General features: G+C 45.2%; 1 protein-coding gene across 1 annotated transcript in view; it reads right to left on the bottom strand.

Moving 5' to 3' along the window:
* LOC144504122 (contactin-associated protein-like 5) overlaps nt 1-18888 on the bottom strand; it is an 824359-nt gene that overhangs the window by 242127 nt on the left and 563344 nt on the right. The window contains exons 20-21 of the mRNA XM_078229298.1: nt 18151-18321; nt 3828-4046 (exon numbers count right to left, since the gene is read on the bottom strand). Coding sequence (XP_078085424.1) covers nt 3828-4046; nt 18151-18321 — 390 coding nt within the window. The remainder of the gene's footprint in view (nt 1-3827; nt 4047-18150; nt 18322-18888) is intronic.

Here is an 18888-nt window from a genome sequence, read left to right as displayed (position 1 = left end):
CGGGGTCGTGCCCAAAACGGGCATGACGTCAATTTAAATGCACTTGCGCGCACTTAAATTGACTTAATGGGCTGCACGCCTAAACTTACCAGCACTTCCCCCTTAACCACCACGTTCTCCCGTCCAGATTCGGCGCGAAACAGACATGGTCCGCAAAGGTCCGAGTCGGGTGCTCCAGCTTCTGAGGAGGTATGTTCAGAGCTTCCGGCGACTCTCTGACTCAGATCGGTGGTGGGGGTGGAGGCGGGTCAGATGGCTCTCTGGTGGAGGAGAGCGAGGCAGCTCAGATGGCTCTCTGGTTGGGGGGGGGGGGGAGGGAGGTGGGTCTGATGGCTCTCTGATGGGGAGGGGGAGGCAGGTCAGATGGTTCTCTGGTGGGGGGGAGCGAGGCGGGTCAGATGGCTCTCTGGTGGTGGGGGGAGGCGGGTCAGATGGTTCTCCAGTGGGGTCCGCTGTCACTCTGAATGCGATCGATGGGGGGAAAAGGGGTGGTCCGCTGCCACTCTGCGTGTGATCGGTGGGGGGGAAGGGGGTGGGGCAATGTCTGTGGGGGCCAGGGGGAGGCATTATCCTGCCTGGGAGCGAAGTGGTAGGGGAGCGTTTTTCTATTTTCTTTTAGCGTGCGTGTGCAGTTGGAGGCACCGATCAGAGTTGCAGCGTTTTGGGCACATTAAGTTCCGCCCACAGGCATCTGCAGCACGATTCAGAATCGCTGATATATTTTCAGACAGAGTGCGTATGGGGGCACCTGAGAACGGGTCTAAAAGCCAGATCTGAAACACTCCCAGTTTCAAGTCGCCCAGCACGTAGAAACAAAATGGTAAAAAATGTCTCATTTCCTTTTCTGCCATGACTGCTGTTTCACTATTGCCTGGTCAGCTTGTGTCATTGGTTGCGTTCAAAGGAAACACACTTGGTAAAATAACAAGTAGATATTAGGCCACGTATCTGCATACACAAATGACCTAACGCCTGTTTTGGGCATATGTCCCAGACTCCTATTCTAATGCCTATATCCACACAGTAGTTCAAAAATGTCACCATATTTGACCGCTTTAAAATGGCTGCCGCTCCATTGAGCCTCAAGGCAATTAGTCCCTGACCACTAACTGAGTACATAGAGTGTAACATTGCCTGATTGACAAGAAAGCCTTTGGGGTTCTCTGCATCTGCTTTCAATCCTCAGTCTTGTCACTCCAAAGACACCCTGGGTAGGATTTTCCGGTCACAAAACCGGAAAATCCCGCCAAGGTCAACGGACCTTTGCATGGTCCGCCCCCCCCCTCCTCCCCACCCCCATCACTGAGGGCAATTAAGAGTCAACCACATTACTGTGGCTCTGGAGTCACATGTAGGCCAGACCAGGTAAGGACAGCAGATTTCCTTCCCTAAGGGACATTAATGAACCAGATAGTTTTTTTTTACAACAATCAAAAATGGTTTCATGGTCATCAGTAGACTTTTAATTCCAGATTTTAAACAAAAATTCAAATTTCACCATCTACCATGGCGGGATTCGAACTCAGGTACCTGGATGACCAGTCCAGTGGCAATACTACTTTGCCACTGCAGCAATGCCCACTATTTGCATGCAATTAAATGTAATGATCGGGAGATAGGCACTAGAAAATACGACAACACAAATCACTTTCGTCTAATTGGGCGAGGATTGGAGAAGAGGGAAGCAAAAGGATGGATACCTAGTTTCCCCACGGCAGGCCACACTCCCAACATCTTTTAAGTCCTCTTCATATCCCTGGTGAATGTGAAGTGGATTTGCTTTGCTGGAATTCCTTTTATGAGGAGTTTGATGGAAGCAGAGAGAAACCACTGACAAGTGGGTTAGTAACCAGCAGTTATAGATTTAAAATAATTGGTGAAAGAACTAGATCGGGAAATGAGGAGGGATTGTTTTATTTTTCACATGAGGATCTGCTCATTTGGAAGCAAATGTAGTCGCAAGTGTCAAAAGAAATTGTTTTTGCAAATTCATTCACTGGCGTGGATATCTGAGGCCAGCATTGATTGGTCATCCCTAATTTCCCTTGAGAAAGTGGTGATGAGCTCTCTCCATGAACATTACCAAGGTACTTGTGAAGCCACTTCAAACAGTAACCACATTTCTGTTCGGGCTGGAGTCACATATGAGTCAAACCAGGTCAGGACGACAGATTTCTTTCTCTGAAGGACATTAGTGAATCAGTTTGGCTTTTACAGCAATTGGGTAGCTTCATGGTTTTATTTAATTAATTAAATTTAAATTGTCTGGCAGCCATTGTGGGATTGGAACATTTTTTTTATTCATTCGTGTGACATGAGCATCACTGACTGGCCAGCATTTATTGCACATCCCTAGTTGTCCGATGTCAGTTGAGAGTCAACCACATTGCTGTGGCTCTGGAGCCAGACCAGGTAAGGAAGACAGATTTCCCTCCTTATCGAACACTAGTGAACCAGATGGGCTTTTCTGACAATCGACAATGGTTTCATGGTCATCAGTCGATTCTTAATTCCAGATAATTTTTAATGAATTCAAATTCCACCATCTGCCGTGGCGGGATTCAAACCCAGGTCCCCAGAACATGAGCTGAGTTTCTGGATTAATAGTCCAACGATAATACCACTAGGCGATCACTATCCCTGTACCCCATCAGTCGAGGCTTCTGGATTACCAGTCCAGTAACATAGCCACGATCGCACTGCATTGTCTGAGATGTAGAGGGGACATGAGGAGGTACGTTTATTACGCAGAGGGTGGTGAGTGTCTGGAATTTGCTGCCTGGGTTTGTGGTGGAGGCGGAGACCATAAACTCTTTAAAAAAGTACCTGGATCTGCACCTTAAATGCTATAAGCTACAGGGCTATGGGCCATGTGCAGGAAGAAAGGGCGCATGGGTGTCCTTGGGCTGGCATGGACAAGATGGCTGAATGACCTCCTTCTGCGCTGTAATTTTTTAATGGTTCTAAAGTAAGGGACTAAATTGGACAGCCTTTTCAAAGACAATGTGGGCGATCTTACCAAAAATGTTCAAAGCGTTGAACGAGCATAAAAATGGGTGAGTTTCCGATCTGCTTTTTGGGCAAGTTTGAAAATGCAATCTTACGCCACTATGGGCAAAAATTGATGCACAATCTGATTCCCACTAATTATATTCAAATCTGATTTAAAATAGATTTAACTATTGAAATCGGCCTCACACGGTTCCCAGGCGCAAGGCTGATCACGCCGGATATCCGGGCCCAGTAAGATCATGAGAAGCGATTTTTCGCCTTTCGCACGATCTTACCAGCTTGCCCCGCCCATCGACCAGTGGGACGAGAAGGTAAGTTCGTCCCTAAAGGGTCAAATGTCTATCTCCTGTACTCTACGATTCTAAAATTTCTAAGATCTCCAGTTTCATCTCCTCGGGCGATGGCTGACTCTGGCTGTGGTTCTGGGTCACAGCAACTGCTTTCATGACACATTATTGACCTCCAAAGTTGACCCTCACATTGCCAAAACATGTGTCTCCCATCCTGCAAAGGACTCATTCTTCATGGAATGCATGCCTCGCAGAATGAAAATCGCCCCCAAAATCAATCGGTTCCAATATTTTAGCCCACTCTAAAACCCTTGCTGTATTGAGAGCTGACGACCATTTGAAATAAACTTAAGCAGCTGCCACTCAGTTTAGTTGCCAGTGAAAAAAAGAACAAAATTATTCGTACAGCGTTCTGACTTTTCTTCAGTCCTTGAATAACACAATTGCTGGAGAACATTTAATGGATGTTTGATAGCCAGTCTCAACATAGGTGTACAGAGCATTAAAGACCTTTTTTGTTCCTACCTACAAATAGTTGGCTGTTGAGCTGTAAGTGGATGTGTCCATCATCTGGAGCCTCCTCAGCCTTTCTTGGCAAGTGATCCACTTGAAGAGACGCCTCTTTGATATTCCGTTCTGCCCTGACATAATGCCACTGATTGTTGTTCAGATGGGTGGACGACTTCACAATAACCTCTGATGGGCCATTACCCACATCGAATGAGAATAGCACTTCCGTTGGGGCTGTAAGAATCACATGTAGTGGCGTTAGTCTCCGAACATAATACTGGGCTTGATTAATAGGGGCATAGAGTACAAGAGCAAGGAGGTTATGCTGAATTTATTTGATTTGATTTATTATTGTCACATGTATTAACATACAGTGAAAAGTATTGCTTCTTGCGCGCTATACAGACAAAACATACCGTTCATAGAGAAGGAAAGGAGCGGGTGCAGCATGTAGTGTAACAGTCATAGCTAGGGTGTAGAGAAAGGTCAACTTAATGCAAGGGAAGTCCATTCAAAAGTCTGACAGCAGCAGGGAAGAAGCTGTTCTTGAGTCGGTTGGTACGTGACCTCAGACTTTTGTATCTTTTTCCCGACGGAAGAAGGTGGAAGAGAGAATAAGATAAAGGAGCACAGTGTTATAGGTAATGTATTAGCATGGATAGAGGATTGGTTAACGAGCAGAAAGCAAAGAGTGGGGGTAAATGGGTGTTTTTCTGGTTGGCGTTCAGTGACTAGTGGTGTGCCTCAGGGATCAGTGTTGGGACGGCAATTGTTTACGATTTACATAGATGATTTGGAGTTGGGGACCAAGTGTAGTGTGTCAAAATTCATAGATAACACTAAGATGAGTGGAAGAGCAAAATGTGCAGAGGACGCTGAAAGTCTGCAAAGGGATATAGATAATCTAAGTGAATGGGTGAGGGTCTGGCAGATGGAGTACAATGTTGGTAAATGTGAGGTCATTTTGGTAGGAATAACAACAAAATGGACTATTATTTAAATGGTAAAAAATTGAAGCATGCTGCTGTGCAGAGGGACCTGGGTGTCCTTGTGCAAGAATCTCAAGGAGTTGGTTTGCAGGTGCAGCAGGTAATTAAGAAGGCAAATGGAATTTTGTCCTTCATTGCTAGAGGGATGGAGTTTAAAAACAGCGAGGTTCTGTTGCAGCTGTATAAGGTGCTGGTGAGGCCACACCTGGAGTACTGTGTACAGTTTTGGTCTCCTCACTTGAGAAAGGATATACTGGCACTGGAAGGGGTGCAGAGGAGATTCATTAGGTTGATTCCGGAGTTGAGAGGGTTGGCTTATGAGGAGAGACTAAGTAGACCGGGGCTAGACTTATTGGAATTCAGAAGAATGAGGGGAGATCTCATAGAAACATATAAGATTATGAAGGGAATAGATAAGATAGAAGCAGGGAAGTTGTTTCCACTGGCAGATGAAACCAGAACTAGGGGGGCATGGCCTCAAAATAAGGGGAAGCAGATTTAGGACTGAGTTGAGGAGGAACTTCTTCACACAAAGGGTTGTGAATCTGTGGAATTCCCTGCCCAGTGAAGCAGTTGAGGCTACCTCATTGGATGTTTTTAAGGCAAGGATAGATAATTTTTTGAACAGTAAAGGAATTAAGGGTATGGTGAGCGGGTGGGTAAGTGGAGCTGAGTCCACGAAAAGATCAGCCATGATCTTATTGAATGGCGGAGCAGGCTCGAGGGGCCAGATGGCCTACTCCTGCTCCTAGTTTTTATGTTCTTATGTAGTTTTTATGAATGTCCGGTGTGTGTGGGGTCCTTAATTATGCTGGCTGCTTTGCCAAGGCAGCGGGAAGTGTAGACGGAGTCAATGGATGGGCGGCTGGTTTGCGTGATGGATTGGGCTACATTCACGACCTTTTGTAGTTCCTTACGGTCTTGGGCAGAGCAGGAGCCATACCAAGCTGTGATACAACCAGAGAGAATGCTTTCTATGGTGCATCTGTAAAAGTTGGTGAGAGTTGTAGCTGACATGCCAAATTTCCTTCGTATTCTAAGAAAATAGAGGCGTTGGTGGGCTTTCTTAACTATAGTGCTGGCATGGTGATCTGGACACCTAAAAACTTGAAGTTCTCGACCCTTTCTATTTCGTCCCCATTGATGTAGACAGGGGCACTTAGGAACTTCTACAAGACACTAATTAGATCTCAGTGGAAGCATTGTTTACAATCCTGAGTGCCACAGTATCGGAAGGAATGTGAATGCATTGGAGAGAGTGTGGAAGATGTTTACAAGAATGGTTCCAGGGATGAAAAAATTCCATTATGAGGAAAGATTGGAGAGGTTGGGACTATTGTCCTTGGAGAGAAGAAGGCTAAGAGGAAATGTTCAAAATCACGAGGGGGCTGGACAGAGTAGGTAGGGAGAAGCTGTTAGAACTAAGAACAAAGACAAAAGAACAAAGAACAAAGAACAATACAGCACAGGAACAGGCCCTTCGGCCCTCCAAGTCCGTGCCGCTCCCTGGTCCAAACTAGACCATTCTTTTGTATCCCTCCATTCCCACTCCGTTCATATGGCTATCTAGATAAGTCTTAATTAAAACTGGTAAAAGGATCAAGAACAAGAAGGCACAGGTTTAAAGTGATTTTCAAAAGAAGCAGATATGATGTGAGAAAAAACTTGTTTCTCGCAGCGAGTGTTTGGGGTCTGGAATGCACAGCCTGGATGTGTGGTGGAGACAGGTTCAATCAAGACATTCAGGAAGACCTTAGATGATTACTTGAATCGAAACATTGTGCAGAAATGCAGGGAAAAGAACATAAGAACATAAGAAATAGGAGCAGGAGTAGGCCATCTAGCCTCTCGAGCCTGTCCCGCCATTCAATAAGATCATGGCTGATCTGAAGTGGAGCAGTTCCATTTACCCGCCTGATCCCCATAACCCCTAATTCCCTTACCGATCAGGAATCCATCTATCCGTGATTTAAACATATTCAATGAGGTAGCCTCCACCACTTCAGTGGGCAGAGAATTCCAGAGATTCACCACCCTCTGAGAGAAGAAGTTCCTCCTCAACTCTGTTCTAAACTGACCCCTCTTTATTTTGAGGCTGTGCCCTCTAGTTCTCGCTTCCTTTCTAAGTGGAAAGAATCTCTCCACCTCTACCCTATCCAGCCCCTTCATTATCTTATAGGTCTCTATAAGATCCCCCCTCAGCCTTCTAAATTCCAACGAGTACAAACCCAATCTGCTCAGTCTCTCCTCATAATCAACACCCCTCATCTCCGGTATCAACCTGGTGAACCTTCTCTGCACTCCCTCCAAGGCCAATATATCTTTCCGCAAATAAGGGGACCAACACTGCACACAGTATTCCAGCTGTGGCCTCACTAATGCCCTGTACAGATGCAGCAAGACATCTCTGCTTTTATATTCTATCCCCCTTACGATATATAGGCCAACATCCCATTTGCCTTCTTGATCACCTGTTGCACCTACAGACTGGGTTTTTGCGTCTCATGCACAAGGACCCCAGGTCCCTTTGCACAGTAGCATGTTGTAATTTTTTTCCATTTAGATAATAATCCAATTTGCTATTATTTCCTCCAAAGTGAATAACCTCCCATTTGTCAACGTTATACTCCATCTGCCAGATCCTCGCCCACTCACTCAGCCTGTCCAAATCTCTCTGCAGACCTTCTGTGCCCTCCACACGATTCACTTTTCCACTTATCTTTGTGTCGTCTGCAAACTTTGTTACCCTACACTCAGTCCCCTCCTCCAGATCGTCTATATAAATGGTAAATAGTTGAGGCCCCAATACCGATCCCTGCGGCATGCCACTAGTTACCATCCGCCAACCAGAAAAGCACCCATTTATTCCGACTCTCTGCTTCCTGTCGGATAGCCAATCCCCAATCCACGCTAACACCCTACCCCCAACTCCGTGTGACCCAATATTCTTCAGCAACCTTTTGTGAGGCACCTTATCAAACGCCTTTTGGAAATCCAAAAACACCGCATCCACCGGTTCCCCTCCGTCAACCGCACTAGACACATCTTCATAAAAATCCAACAAGTTCGTCAAGCACGATTTTCCCCTCGTGAATCCATGCTGCGTCTGCTTAATCGAACCATTCTTATCCAGATGGCCTGCTATTTCTTCTTTAATGATGGATTCCAGCATTTTCCCAACTACAGACGTTAAGCTAACCGGCCTGTAGTTACCCGCCTTTTGTCTATTTCCTTTTTTAAACAGCGGCGTAACATTAGCCATTTTCCAATCCGCCGGCACTACCCCAGAATCCAACGAATTTTGATAAACAACCACTAACGCATCCGCTATTACCTCTGACATTTATTTCAGTACCCTGGAATGCATTCCATCCGGGCCCAGGGACTTGTCCACCTTCAGTCCCGTTAGTCTACCAAGCACTGTCTCCCTGGTAACATTAATTGTATTGAGTACCTCTCCTCCTACCAACCCTCTATCGTTAATATTCGGTAAACTATTTGTGTCTTCCACCGTGAAGACCGACACAAAAAACTTATTTAAAGTTTCAGCCATTTCCTCATTTCCCACTATTAAATCCCCCCTCTTGTCCTCCAAGGGTCCAACATTCACTCAATTAAAGAAGGCAGGAGAATGGCATTAAGCCATTATGGAAAGCTAGACACAATGGGCCAAATGGCCTCCTTCTGTGCCACTAAAAGAAAAATAATTACTCTCTGAAAACCAATTTTAAGCAACTCGTATTTCCATCACTTTCGAATGGGTATTGGTGTTGTGAATGGCATCTGATTTACTAATTAAAGCTCTGTAATGATGCCCAGGCAGAGACACAGCTGCATCTACAGAAGGGGTCAACACCTCCACACAGAGCATCAATTAACTTGCCTTAACTAATAATTAACTTAATAAATCAGAGCATGCAAATAAACAAAACTAATGACTTTCTTTAAAAAAATACTCAAAGCAGACTTTTAATTACGAGCTGGATTTTATACAGCACCATTTTTATTTGCGTGCATGGTTTGGAAATTGGAGGAATATGCAAACAATATTGGCCGTGGCTCTGAGGTCCAGGTACCAGCTAGGAAATTATACAGCCTCACTTACAATGCAGTGTCCAGCTATGGATTCACGGGTCTGTGATATCATAGGGACCTGGCGTATTGCCATGTCAAACACATTGAAATAGGCCAAATACCTCTGTCCTCACCCCCAGCTGGGGTTCTCCGGTGCCGCTGCAGTGAATGGAGTTTTGGCTGAGCATCAAATTCTCAATTCTCGCTGGCAATAGGGTAGGTATGGACGCCATCAGAGAATCCCGCCCATTGAATGTTGATCTGTGATTTAGCGCAAGCATCACAATAAAACTCTCGGGGAGATGATGGCCTCGTGGTATTATCACTGGACTATTAATCCCGAAACTCAGCTAATGTTTGGGGGGGACCCGGGTTCGAATCCTACCATGGCAGATGCTGGAAATTGAATTCAATTAAAAAGAATCTGATGATGAAACCATTGCCAATTGTTGGAAAAACCTATCTGGTTCATTAATGCCCTCTAGGGAAGGAAGTCTGCTGTCATTACCCGGTCTGACTCCAGAGCCACAGCAATGTGGTTGACTATCAACAGCCCTCCAAGGGCAACTAGGAATGGGCAATAAATGCTGGCCAACCAGCAACTCCCATGTCCCACAAATGAATAAAAAAAAGAAGCAAAGGGACATAGACATAGGACCATTCAGCCCATTGAGATATATTCTATTTATGGCCTGTCTTTTATTTACAACTTCATGAAGTTATCTCATTGAAACATATTAAAATATTACTGAAAGATATAAATTCTGTCAGAGCTTATGTTTCTTCTGGCTGTGGGGGCAGGAGGGGGTTGTTGAACTGGGGGTCACAGTTACACGATATGTATTAGACTATTTAGGACTGAGATGAGGTGCAACCTCTTCACTCAGGGGCCGGTGAACCTGTGGAATTCTTTACCCCAAAAGGGTGTGGAGGTCAAGTCACTGAATATATTGAAGAAAGAAATAGATTTCTCAACACTAAAGACGCCAAGATGTTTTCGGAGGTAATGAGTGTATGATGACCCGTGATCATACTGAATGGTGGAGCAAGCTCGAAGGGCTGAATTTCCTACCCCTGCTCCTATTTTCTGTATTTAGTGACCTTCTTTCTGTAATGATTAATACCCTCATTAACAACAATCTATACTGCTCTTAATTTTAAAACATTCAACTGATCCCCAGCCTTAATATTTTTTTGAGGGAAATAATTCCAGATTTTCATTATCTTTTGTGTGAGAAAATATTCCGTGTCGACTGAATAGTCAGAATATCATTTTCAAGTTATGTCCCCTTGTTCTGTGCACCCCCAGCAAAAGAAAATGTCCTTCTCTATTTACCCTATCAACTCATCTAATGATCTTAAACTACTTATTTGGACCATTCTTACATCTTCTATAACTCAAGGAATACATTTCTAGTTCAAATCAGGGTGTCAGAGCTAGGGGAGATACTGAATCACAAAATCATGGAGTTGTTACAGCACAGAACGAGGCCATTTGGTCCATCTTGTCTGCACCGTCTCTCCTCATCTAGTGCCATCCTCCCGCCTTCTCCCCGCCACCCTGCACATTCCTGCTTTTCAGATTAACAGTCAAATTCCCTTTTGGAAGATTCATACAGTGTCAGCATGACAGGAATCCATCCAAATGATGATTTAATTAAGTGAAGCCATTTAAGGAAAGATATATTATCATTGAAGGCATTACAGAGGAAAGTTACTAGGATGACACTGGAAATGGAGAGACTGTCATTTCAGGAAAGATTATACAGGTTGGGTCTGTACTCCTTGGAGTTCAGAAGAATGAGAGGCGATGTGATTGAAACATATAAGATTCTTATCCAGGGGGTTAGACAGGGTAAATGTTGGGAAGATGTTTCTTCATATGGGAGAGTGTAAGACAAGAAGGCTCGGTCACAGAGTAAGGAAGTGCTCATTTCAGACAGATTTGAGGAATAATTTGTCCTCTTAATGAGTTGTGATTCTTCGGAATTCTTTGCCCCAGGAAGCTGTGTGTGGGGCCGAGTCCTTGAACATTTGCCAGGCCGAGGTCGATAGATTTTTAATCAGCAAGGAAATTAAGGGTTACGGAGATAAGGCAGGAAAGTTGACCTAGTGAGTGTTAAATCAACCATGATCTTACTAAATGATGGACCAGGCTCGAAGGGCTGAATCATAGAATCATAGAATAGAATCATAGAATCCCTACAATGCAGAAGGACTCCATCGAGTCTGCACCAAACACAATCTTACCCAGACCCTATTTCCATAACCCCTCATATTTACACTGCTAGTCCCCCTGACACTAAGGGAAAATTTAGCTTTTCCAATCAACCTAACCCACACACCTTTGGACTGTGGAGCATCGGGGCAGAATGTGCAAATTCCACACAGACAGTGACCCGAGGCCGGAATTGAACCAGGATCCCTGGTGCGGTGAGGCAGCAGTGCTAACCACTGAGCCACCCATGGCCTATTCCTGTTCCTATTTCCCATGGTCTTACGGCCATTCCTAATTGCCCTTGAGAAGGCAGTGCTGAGCTGCCTACATGCGCAGTGTTTCTTTTTCTGTAGCACTTTAAGTGGCTTGTTAGGACATTGCAGAGGGCAGTTCAGAGTCAACCACGCTGCAGCTGGTGTGGAGACACATGGAGGCCAGACTGGGTAAGGATGGCAGATCTCCTTCCCCAGATATTTATAAAAATGGTGACTATTACACTGATGCCAATGACTGTGAAATGACTTCTATTTCATGTTTCCATGCTGCAAGAGGATAATTGCAATAAAATACAAGCTGGAACTGCATGTTCCTGTGTATTCTCATTATAAATCAATTAACTTTGACAAGCTTCAAAATACTCCTACTTCATTTTAATGAACCAATAATGTGCCTAAAACTTCAGTTGCAAAGTTATGGGATTTATTTTTATTCCCAGTGTAGAAAAATAACAAATATCTTTCTCTACTCCAGTCACAAATTGCCTAGCAACACAACAGTTTTAAAGTTTATAAGTATCAGAAGTAGGCTTACATTAACACTGCAATGAAGTTACTGTGAAAACCCCCTAGTCGCCACACTCCGGCGCCTGTTCGGGTGCATTGATGGATAATTTAGCACGGCCAATGCACCTAACCAGCACGTCTTTCAGACTGTGGGAGGAAACTGGAATACCAGGAGGAAACCCACAGACACGGGGAGAACATGCAGACTCTGCACATACAGTGACCCAAGATGGGAATCAAACCAGGGTCCCTGGCACTGTGAGGCGGCAGCGCTAACCACTGTGCCACCGTGCTGACCCAACAGAGACATTTTGTTCAAAAAACGTTGTATGTGTGGAACGCTGTGAATATTGAGTCAGAACTTATTGGAGACGGGGATCTCGCTGCACGCACTGCTCATCAGACTTTACCCTGTGTCCTTTGGCTCGAAGAACGCTTGCCGTAACTTGGGAAAAGTGCCAGCTGATAACAGTGCAATGAGGGCACTGGGGCATCTGATTTGATTTGATTTATTATTGTCACATGTATTAGTAAACAGTGAAAAGTATTGGTTTTGCGTGCTATACAGAGCATACCATTCATAGAGAAGAAAATGACAGAGTGCAGAATGTAGTGTTACTGTCATAGCTAGGGTGTAAGATCAACTTAATGCAAGGTAGGTCCATTCAAATGTTTGATGGCAGCAGGGAAGAAGCTGTTCTTGAGTCGGTTGGTACGTGACCTTGGTGAATGATGGCACCAACAATTTATCTTTGTGGCCAATAGATTGTAAGAACTGAGCTAGGACTGATGGAAAAGGGAAAAGAAAGATTGAATTAGAAACAACTCAGGTGTAGGAAGGGAAAGAAAGATTGGATTTAGTGAAGAAAGAAAAAAAGGTCTTGAATTTATATAGCGCCTTTCATATTCATTGCACATCTCAAAGTGCATTACAACCAATGAAGTGTAGTCACTGTTCTAGTGTAGGTAATGCCACAGCCAATTTCTACACAGCAAGTACTCACAGATAGCAATATGATAATGAGCAGGTAACCTGTTTTTGTGCTAATCATTGAGGGATAAACATTGACCAGAACAATGGGGATAAACAACTCCCCTCCTCTTCTTTAAAATAGTGCCATTGGATCATTACACCCATCTGAGAATTCTGACAGGGTCTTGAAAGGGTTAATAAACGCACAAGTTTAAAAATCTCAGGGAAAGCTATGTGAAAACCACAGGTCTTGATTAAAGCAGACCCAGATAAGAATCAAGGACCATTTAATTGAACGATGTGTAGCTGCAGCTCATGTTTGCCCATTACAACAAGGAACAATGGAAAGGGAGGTTGATATACCATTGGTCAGAGATATAGCTATCATTTCTTGATGATATAACATGTGCAAGTTGCAATTGAACATTATACCCTTATGTATGCATAACATGACCTTCATCAATAACTGTGAGTGGATAGAAGTAACTCCTATACTTTTATTGGTGTATGCTAATTACTTGTAATTGAATTTGAAACTATAATTGCTTGTGTATTTCTGAATTCTGCACTCTGACTGATCTGAATGGCTCAGTCAGGATCCTGTAGCGCTACAGTTGTCAATAAAACATCTTAAACTATTCCATGACTTTGGCTACTTGAGAGGAGCGCTAGTATTAAATACAAGAAGAAGAATATTGTGACAGCCACGTAACATGTCTGTCAGCCTGTTAAAAACTTGTCAGAAACATGGCACCTCCAACAGCACTCTCTTCGTTCTGCAGTGGAGTGTCATCTTTGTGCTAGAATAATTTGTGTATAACCTCATGTGAAAGGGGCGGTGCATTAAAACAGAGATGAGGAGGAATTTCTTCAGCCAGAGAGTGGTGAATCTGTGGAACTCTTTGCCGCAGAAGGCTATGGAAGCCAGGTCACTGAGTGTCTTTAAGACAGAGATAGATAGGTTCTTGGTTAATAAGGGGATCAGGGGTTATGGGAAAAGGCAGGAGAGTGAGGATGAGAAAAATATCAGCCATGATTGAATGGCGGAGCAGACTCGATGGGCCAAGTGGCCTAATTCTGCTCCTATGTCTGATGGTCTTATGGTCTTATAGAATGGGACTTGAACTCACAATCTTCTGACTCAAGAGTAAGATGCTATCAACTGAATCAAAGAGTTAAATGTGACAGAAAGGAAAAGTGAGAACATTGTTTAAAAATGGAACATTTATAATACTTGAAATTTCTCAGAAAACATGACCATAGTCATGCCAGAAAGGTTAATTGGCAATGTATTAACAACTGTCAATTTGTCAAAAACGGTATTATACTCTTAATTATGAAGAATGAGAGATGATTCTATTGAAACATGAGGGGGGCAATTCTCTCAGCCCATTGTGCTGCTTTAGCGCAGCGGGCCGGGAGACTCAAGTGGAGGCTGTTAACTTCCCACTGGGTGCCACAACGTTCGCGCGTCTCCGGCCATCAGATTTCTGGTGCTGTCAGCTGCGTGCCGATTTCTGGCATGAAGCTGCATAAATTATTTAAATTAAGATTTACATCCTATTCGCGGAACCCGGAACAGCAGTCTCCAGACTCGCCAGCCTCTTCACCCCCCACCAGCAGGCTTTACAACAGCTCCCCACTAGCAGGGAGCTGACGGCCCAACCCCACTTGAGTGAAGGGAGGCCATCGAGGCCACCCCCCAAGAGGTTGGGGGTAAGGGAGGGTGCCCCCTGGGCATTGCCTCCTTGGCAGTGCCAGCCTGGCACCCTGGCATTGCCCAAGGGGAAAAGTGGCAAAGCCCAAGGGGCACCTTGGCACTGCCCGGATGGGACCAGAGGGGCTGGTGTCTGTAGAGGGCGGGGGCTTTGGGGGAAGATCGGGGGGAGTGGGGTGTCCCGCTGTCACTCTGCACTTTGGCGACAGAGGGAGAGAGGCCAATGATTGGGGCTGGCCATCGGGGTGGGGGAGTGGTCAGCCTGCAGGGTGGGGAGGGGAAGGGGGGGTCAGGGCTTTGGGGGGAGAGGGGGGCTGAACTGCAGGGGGGGGCGTGTTGGGGCTGCCAGTGGGGGGGAAGAGAGATCGAGGTGGGCGGGAGGGTGTTGGGGTGAGTTGGAGCTGGCCGGCACCGGGGGGGGGGGGACATCGGGCTGGCCCGGACACGTACATGGGGCTGGCAATGGGGCCGTCGGGAGGTTGGAGGGGCAGCATTGTGGGGTTGAGGGGCTGGCCAGCGATTGAGCTGGCCAGTGATCGGGAGGCCGGCAGTGCAGAGCTACTGCGCACGCACCGATCTCGGCGCTGACAGATCGGCGCATGCGCAGTGGCCCACTCAGCGCTAAGCTGCCGGCCCCTCCAGCGGGAATAGGCCCTGCCCAGAGATTTTTAATGAGATTCACGGTAGTGCACTCTGCAGTTCACAGAATGTGGGAGATTCATTTTGGAATACCGCTGAAAAACCAGTGGGATTTACTCCAGTTTTTACACAAATTCAACACTTGGAATTTTTTGGGGCGAATCCCACCCAAGAGATTCTGTGGAGGCTCGACAGGGTAGACGCTGAGAGGATGTTTCCCTTCAGGGGGGAATCTAGAACCAGTGGACCCAGTTTCAAAATGAAGGGTCTCCCATTGAAGATGAAGAATAGGAGGAATTCCTTCTCTCAGAGGGTCATTAGTGTTTGGAATTCTCTCCCCCAGAGAGCAGTAAAGGCTGAGTTATTAAACATACTCAAGGCAGAGTGAGATTTGGGAATGGTAGGGGAGTCAAGAGTTTTGAGGGACAGACAGGAGTGTAGAGTTGGAGCCATGATTAGGTCAGTCATGATGTTATTGAACGATGGAGCAAGTTTGAGGGGCTGAATGGCCCACTCCCACCCTTATTCCTTATGTTCTACCAGCCTGATTAATGGCCAATGAATGTGCAAATTGTCCTCAGGGCAACCTCAACTTTCCCTGGTCCAGGCTTAATCAGGGGGGTCTGGAAGATTAAGCAGCTCCCCCTATCACCTAGCCCACTCCTGGGTGGAGGAGGGGCATTAACTTCAGCCCATAGTGTGCAATTTTCCCACAAAGTTCCCAATGGAGGTAATCCTTGGCCAATAGTTTGAAATAAAGGATCTGGGAATCAGCTTTCCATTGTGTATACCTCCTGGTTTTCATTGCTATTGAAGTCACTGGAAGTTGAAATCAGAGGAGGTGTACAATGGTGACCTATCTCTCACTCAAAGTCAAACTGTCCACCTCTTGGGTATTAGCAGCACACAATTAAAACACATAATTCACCAAAGATCTTTGGACAGCACCTTCCAAACCTATGACTATTTCCATCTAGAAGGACAAGGTCAGCAGATATATGGAAACACCACCACCTGCAAGTTCCCCTCCAAGCCACTCTCCATCCTGACTTGGAAATATATCGCCGTTCCTTCACGGTCGCTGGGTCAAAATCCTGGAATTCCCTCCCTAACGGCACTGCGGGTCAACCCACAGAACATGGACTGCAGCAATTCAAGAAGGCAGCTCACCACCACCTTCTCCAGGGTAACTAGGGATGGGCAATAAATGCTGGCCAGCCAGCGACGCCCATGTCCCATGAATGAATTTTAAAAAAGGGGAAAATCTCCTTTGTAACATATCCACATTAACTCTATGCTCTCCTCTTATAATGAAGACTTTAAATCATTCAGTTAAAACAACTTTTCACACACTTTAAAATAGTCAAGGAAGGAATTTAACATGAAGGCATCAAGCAGTAAGGTGCACAATGACTAGAAGATCTGACCTTTGAGACAAGCGCCTTGTATGGGACAGGAATTCCTCAACACCTGCTCCAGCTCAGTGTTGGCCACTGGGCTGAAGGGAAAATGGAAGATCTTGGCAGCACACAGCAAGTCTCTCAACAGCTCAAAATATCAGCATGTGGCTTTTGTGTGACATAGGGGGTGGTGCATAGGGTATTACGTTGGTGTGGGGCAGACTGAATGGACCAGGGAGTCTTTGTTCATTCATTTTAGACTGTGACTCTGGTGAGTTTCTATCTTGATAGAACAATGTATAGTTTAAGTTTAATTTATATATGTACTTAGTGTGTTAAGAAAGGAGAAACCTGGTTTTAGTTTCATTTAGTATATTTTTTAGTCGAGCTTAGTGCTGGAAAGTCTGGGGCCCTGTTTGTGTGCATGCATTTTTATCGAGGGTTTTACAACTCTTGAAGCGAAGAAATGGGATACAAAGGGGATAATAGTTTAATGAAGCCACAAATAAACTTAAAGTAGAAAAATTGTGCTGTTGCCTTGCAACAGAGGTCCAGAGACACGCAGGGGCACAGGGAAGGACAGAAGGGCAGTTCAGGCAGTGTGTGTATACCAGAGAGTAAAGACAGAAGATCTCCCTCGTGAAAAATCTCATAAGAATGACAGGGAATTAAGTTGAGGAAACTTGTGCTTGTTCTGAAGTTGAAGTAATAGTGAGTTTGCATTGTGATTTTGGGGTGTCACAGGGAGAGATACCAGATAAAGAAAAGCATCTAGTGAATGCTCAGAAGTCCGCTGGGAGCAAACTGCTTGAAACTGAGTCTGCCAAAGCCTTGGCTGACATCATGGTAAATCTTCACTGAGGGTTTGTGTCTGTAAAGGTATTGGGGGCTGAAAAGCAATAATGTGAGATTGAATCATTTTCTGGTGTTTGCATTGAAATCTTTCCAACCTTTTTGTCTAATGTAATGGAGTTTTTATTTTTTAATAAACATTTTATCCTTTGTGTTAAAAGTAGTTTCAAAGACTCTTGTAAATGTGTTCAATAGCTGACCTCCACGGGCGGCATAGTAGCACAGTCGTTAGCACTGCTGCCCCTCAGCGCCAGGGACGTGGGTTCAATTCCCAGCTTGGGTCACTGATTGTGTCGAGTTTGCACATTCTCCCTGTGTCTGCGTGGGTTTCCTCCGGGTGCTCCGGTTTCCTCCCACATTCTGAAAGACGTGCTGGTTAGGTGCATTGAACCGAACAGGCACTGGACTGTGGCGACTAGGGGAATTTCACAGTAACTTCATTGCAGTGTTAATGTAAGCCTTACTTGTGACTAATAAATAAACTTTACTTTTCTCCACAGTTTCTAAAAACAACCAAAATCAGGATTTCCCAAGCCTGCTTTCACTCTGGGATCCGCCCTGTCCAGTATTAACATCAGGTGGGACCATAACAATCTGGGCTGTTGACCAACTGACCTGGGCCAAATATTTCCAGAGCTTTCTGCTTTTAACTCAGACTGTAACCCGACAGTTTTCACAGTCAGATGATACTTACAGTTCAGCTCGATCCTGATGAAGTCCTTAATTCCGAGATTCTCCAGGAAAACCCCCGAGGAAGCAGTCGTCTTGAAGAAGAATGAAATGTCCGCACTGAGCTCACCGTGGAAGGTGGGGAAATGGAGATACGAGGATTCGGTGTTAAACGATGCTGCATTCCAGTAATTTCCTGTGTAAATAGTTATTCATCTATCAGAGAATGCAATCCACTTACTGGTTAAAGATAACTCAATACATGGGCAGGGTTTTCTGGCCCCGTCTGCCGCCCGGTCCCGCTGAAAGTCAGTGGACTTTTGGCTGACTCGCTGCATCCCCCATGCAAGATCCTGCCAAAGTGGGAATGGAAAACCCCTTGCCATGTTTAGACTGTCACTCCACCATGGTAACACAGTAAGGTGCTCACAAACTATCGACATTCAAACAATTTTGAATCGGGTAGGAATCCTTCCGTGAAGCAATATCCTAAATGTGGATGTGCAATTGTTCTCTCATTGGTTGTATTGTAAAAGGTACAAACTCCTTTGCTGGCCTTGTTTATCCTTGGATAAACTGACCAAGTGGACAGTTCTCCATGCCTTGGCATGTTATCTGATCATGGCGGATGTACCACTACAACAGTTCTGCTGGCCATTTCCCTCAGGACACCCTCCGATTTTACTCTGGTCAATTTTCTCCTCTTTATGCCAAACACTGGCTATTGCAAGGCTAGAAATGACCACACATTTACTTGGTTCAA

This window comes from Mustelus asterias, chromosome 14 (assembly GCF_964213995.1).
Source record: "Mustelus asterias chromosome 14, sMusAst1.hap1.1, whole genome shotgun sequence".
Classification (NCBI taxonomy): domain Eukaryota; kingdom Metazoa; phylum Chordata; class Chondrichthyes; order Carcharhiniformes; family Triakidae; genus Mustelus; species Mustelus asterias.
The sequence above is the reverse complement of the archived record's forward strand: the minus strand, read 5'-3'. Positions and strand labels throughout refer to the sequence as shown.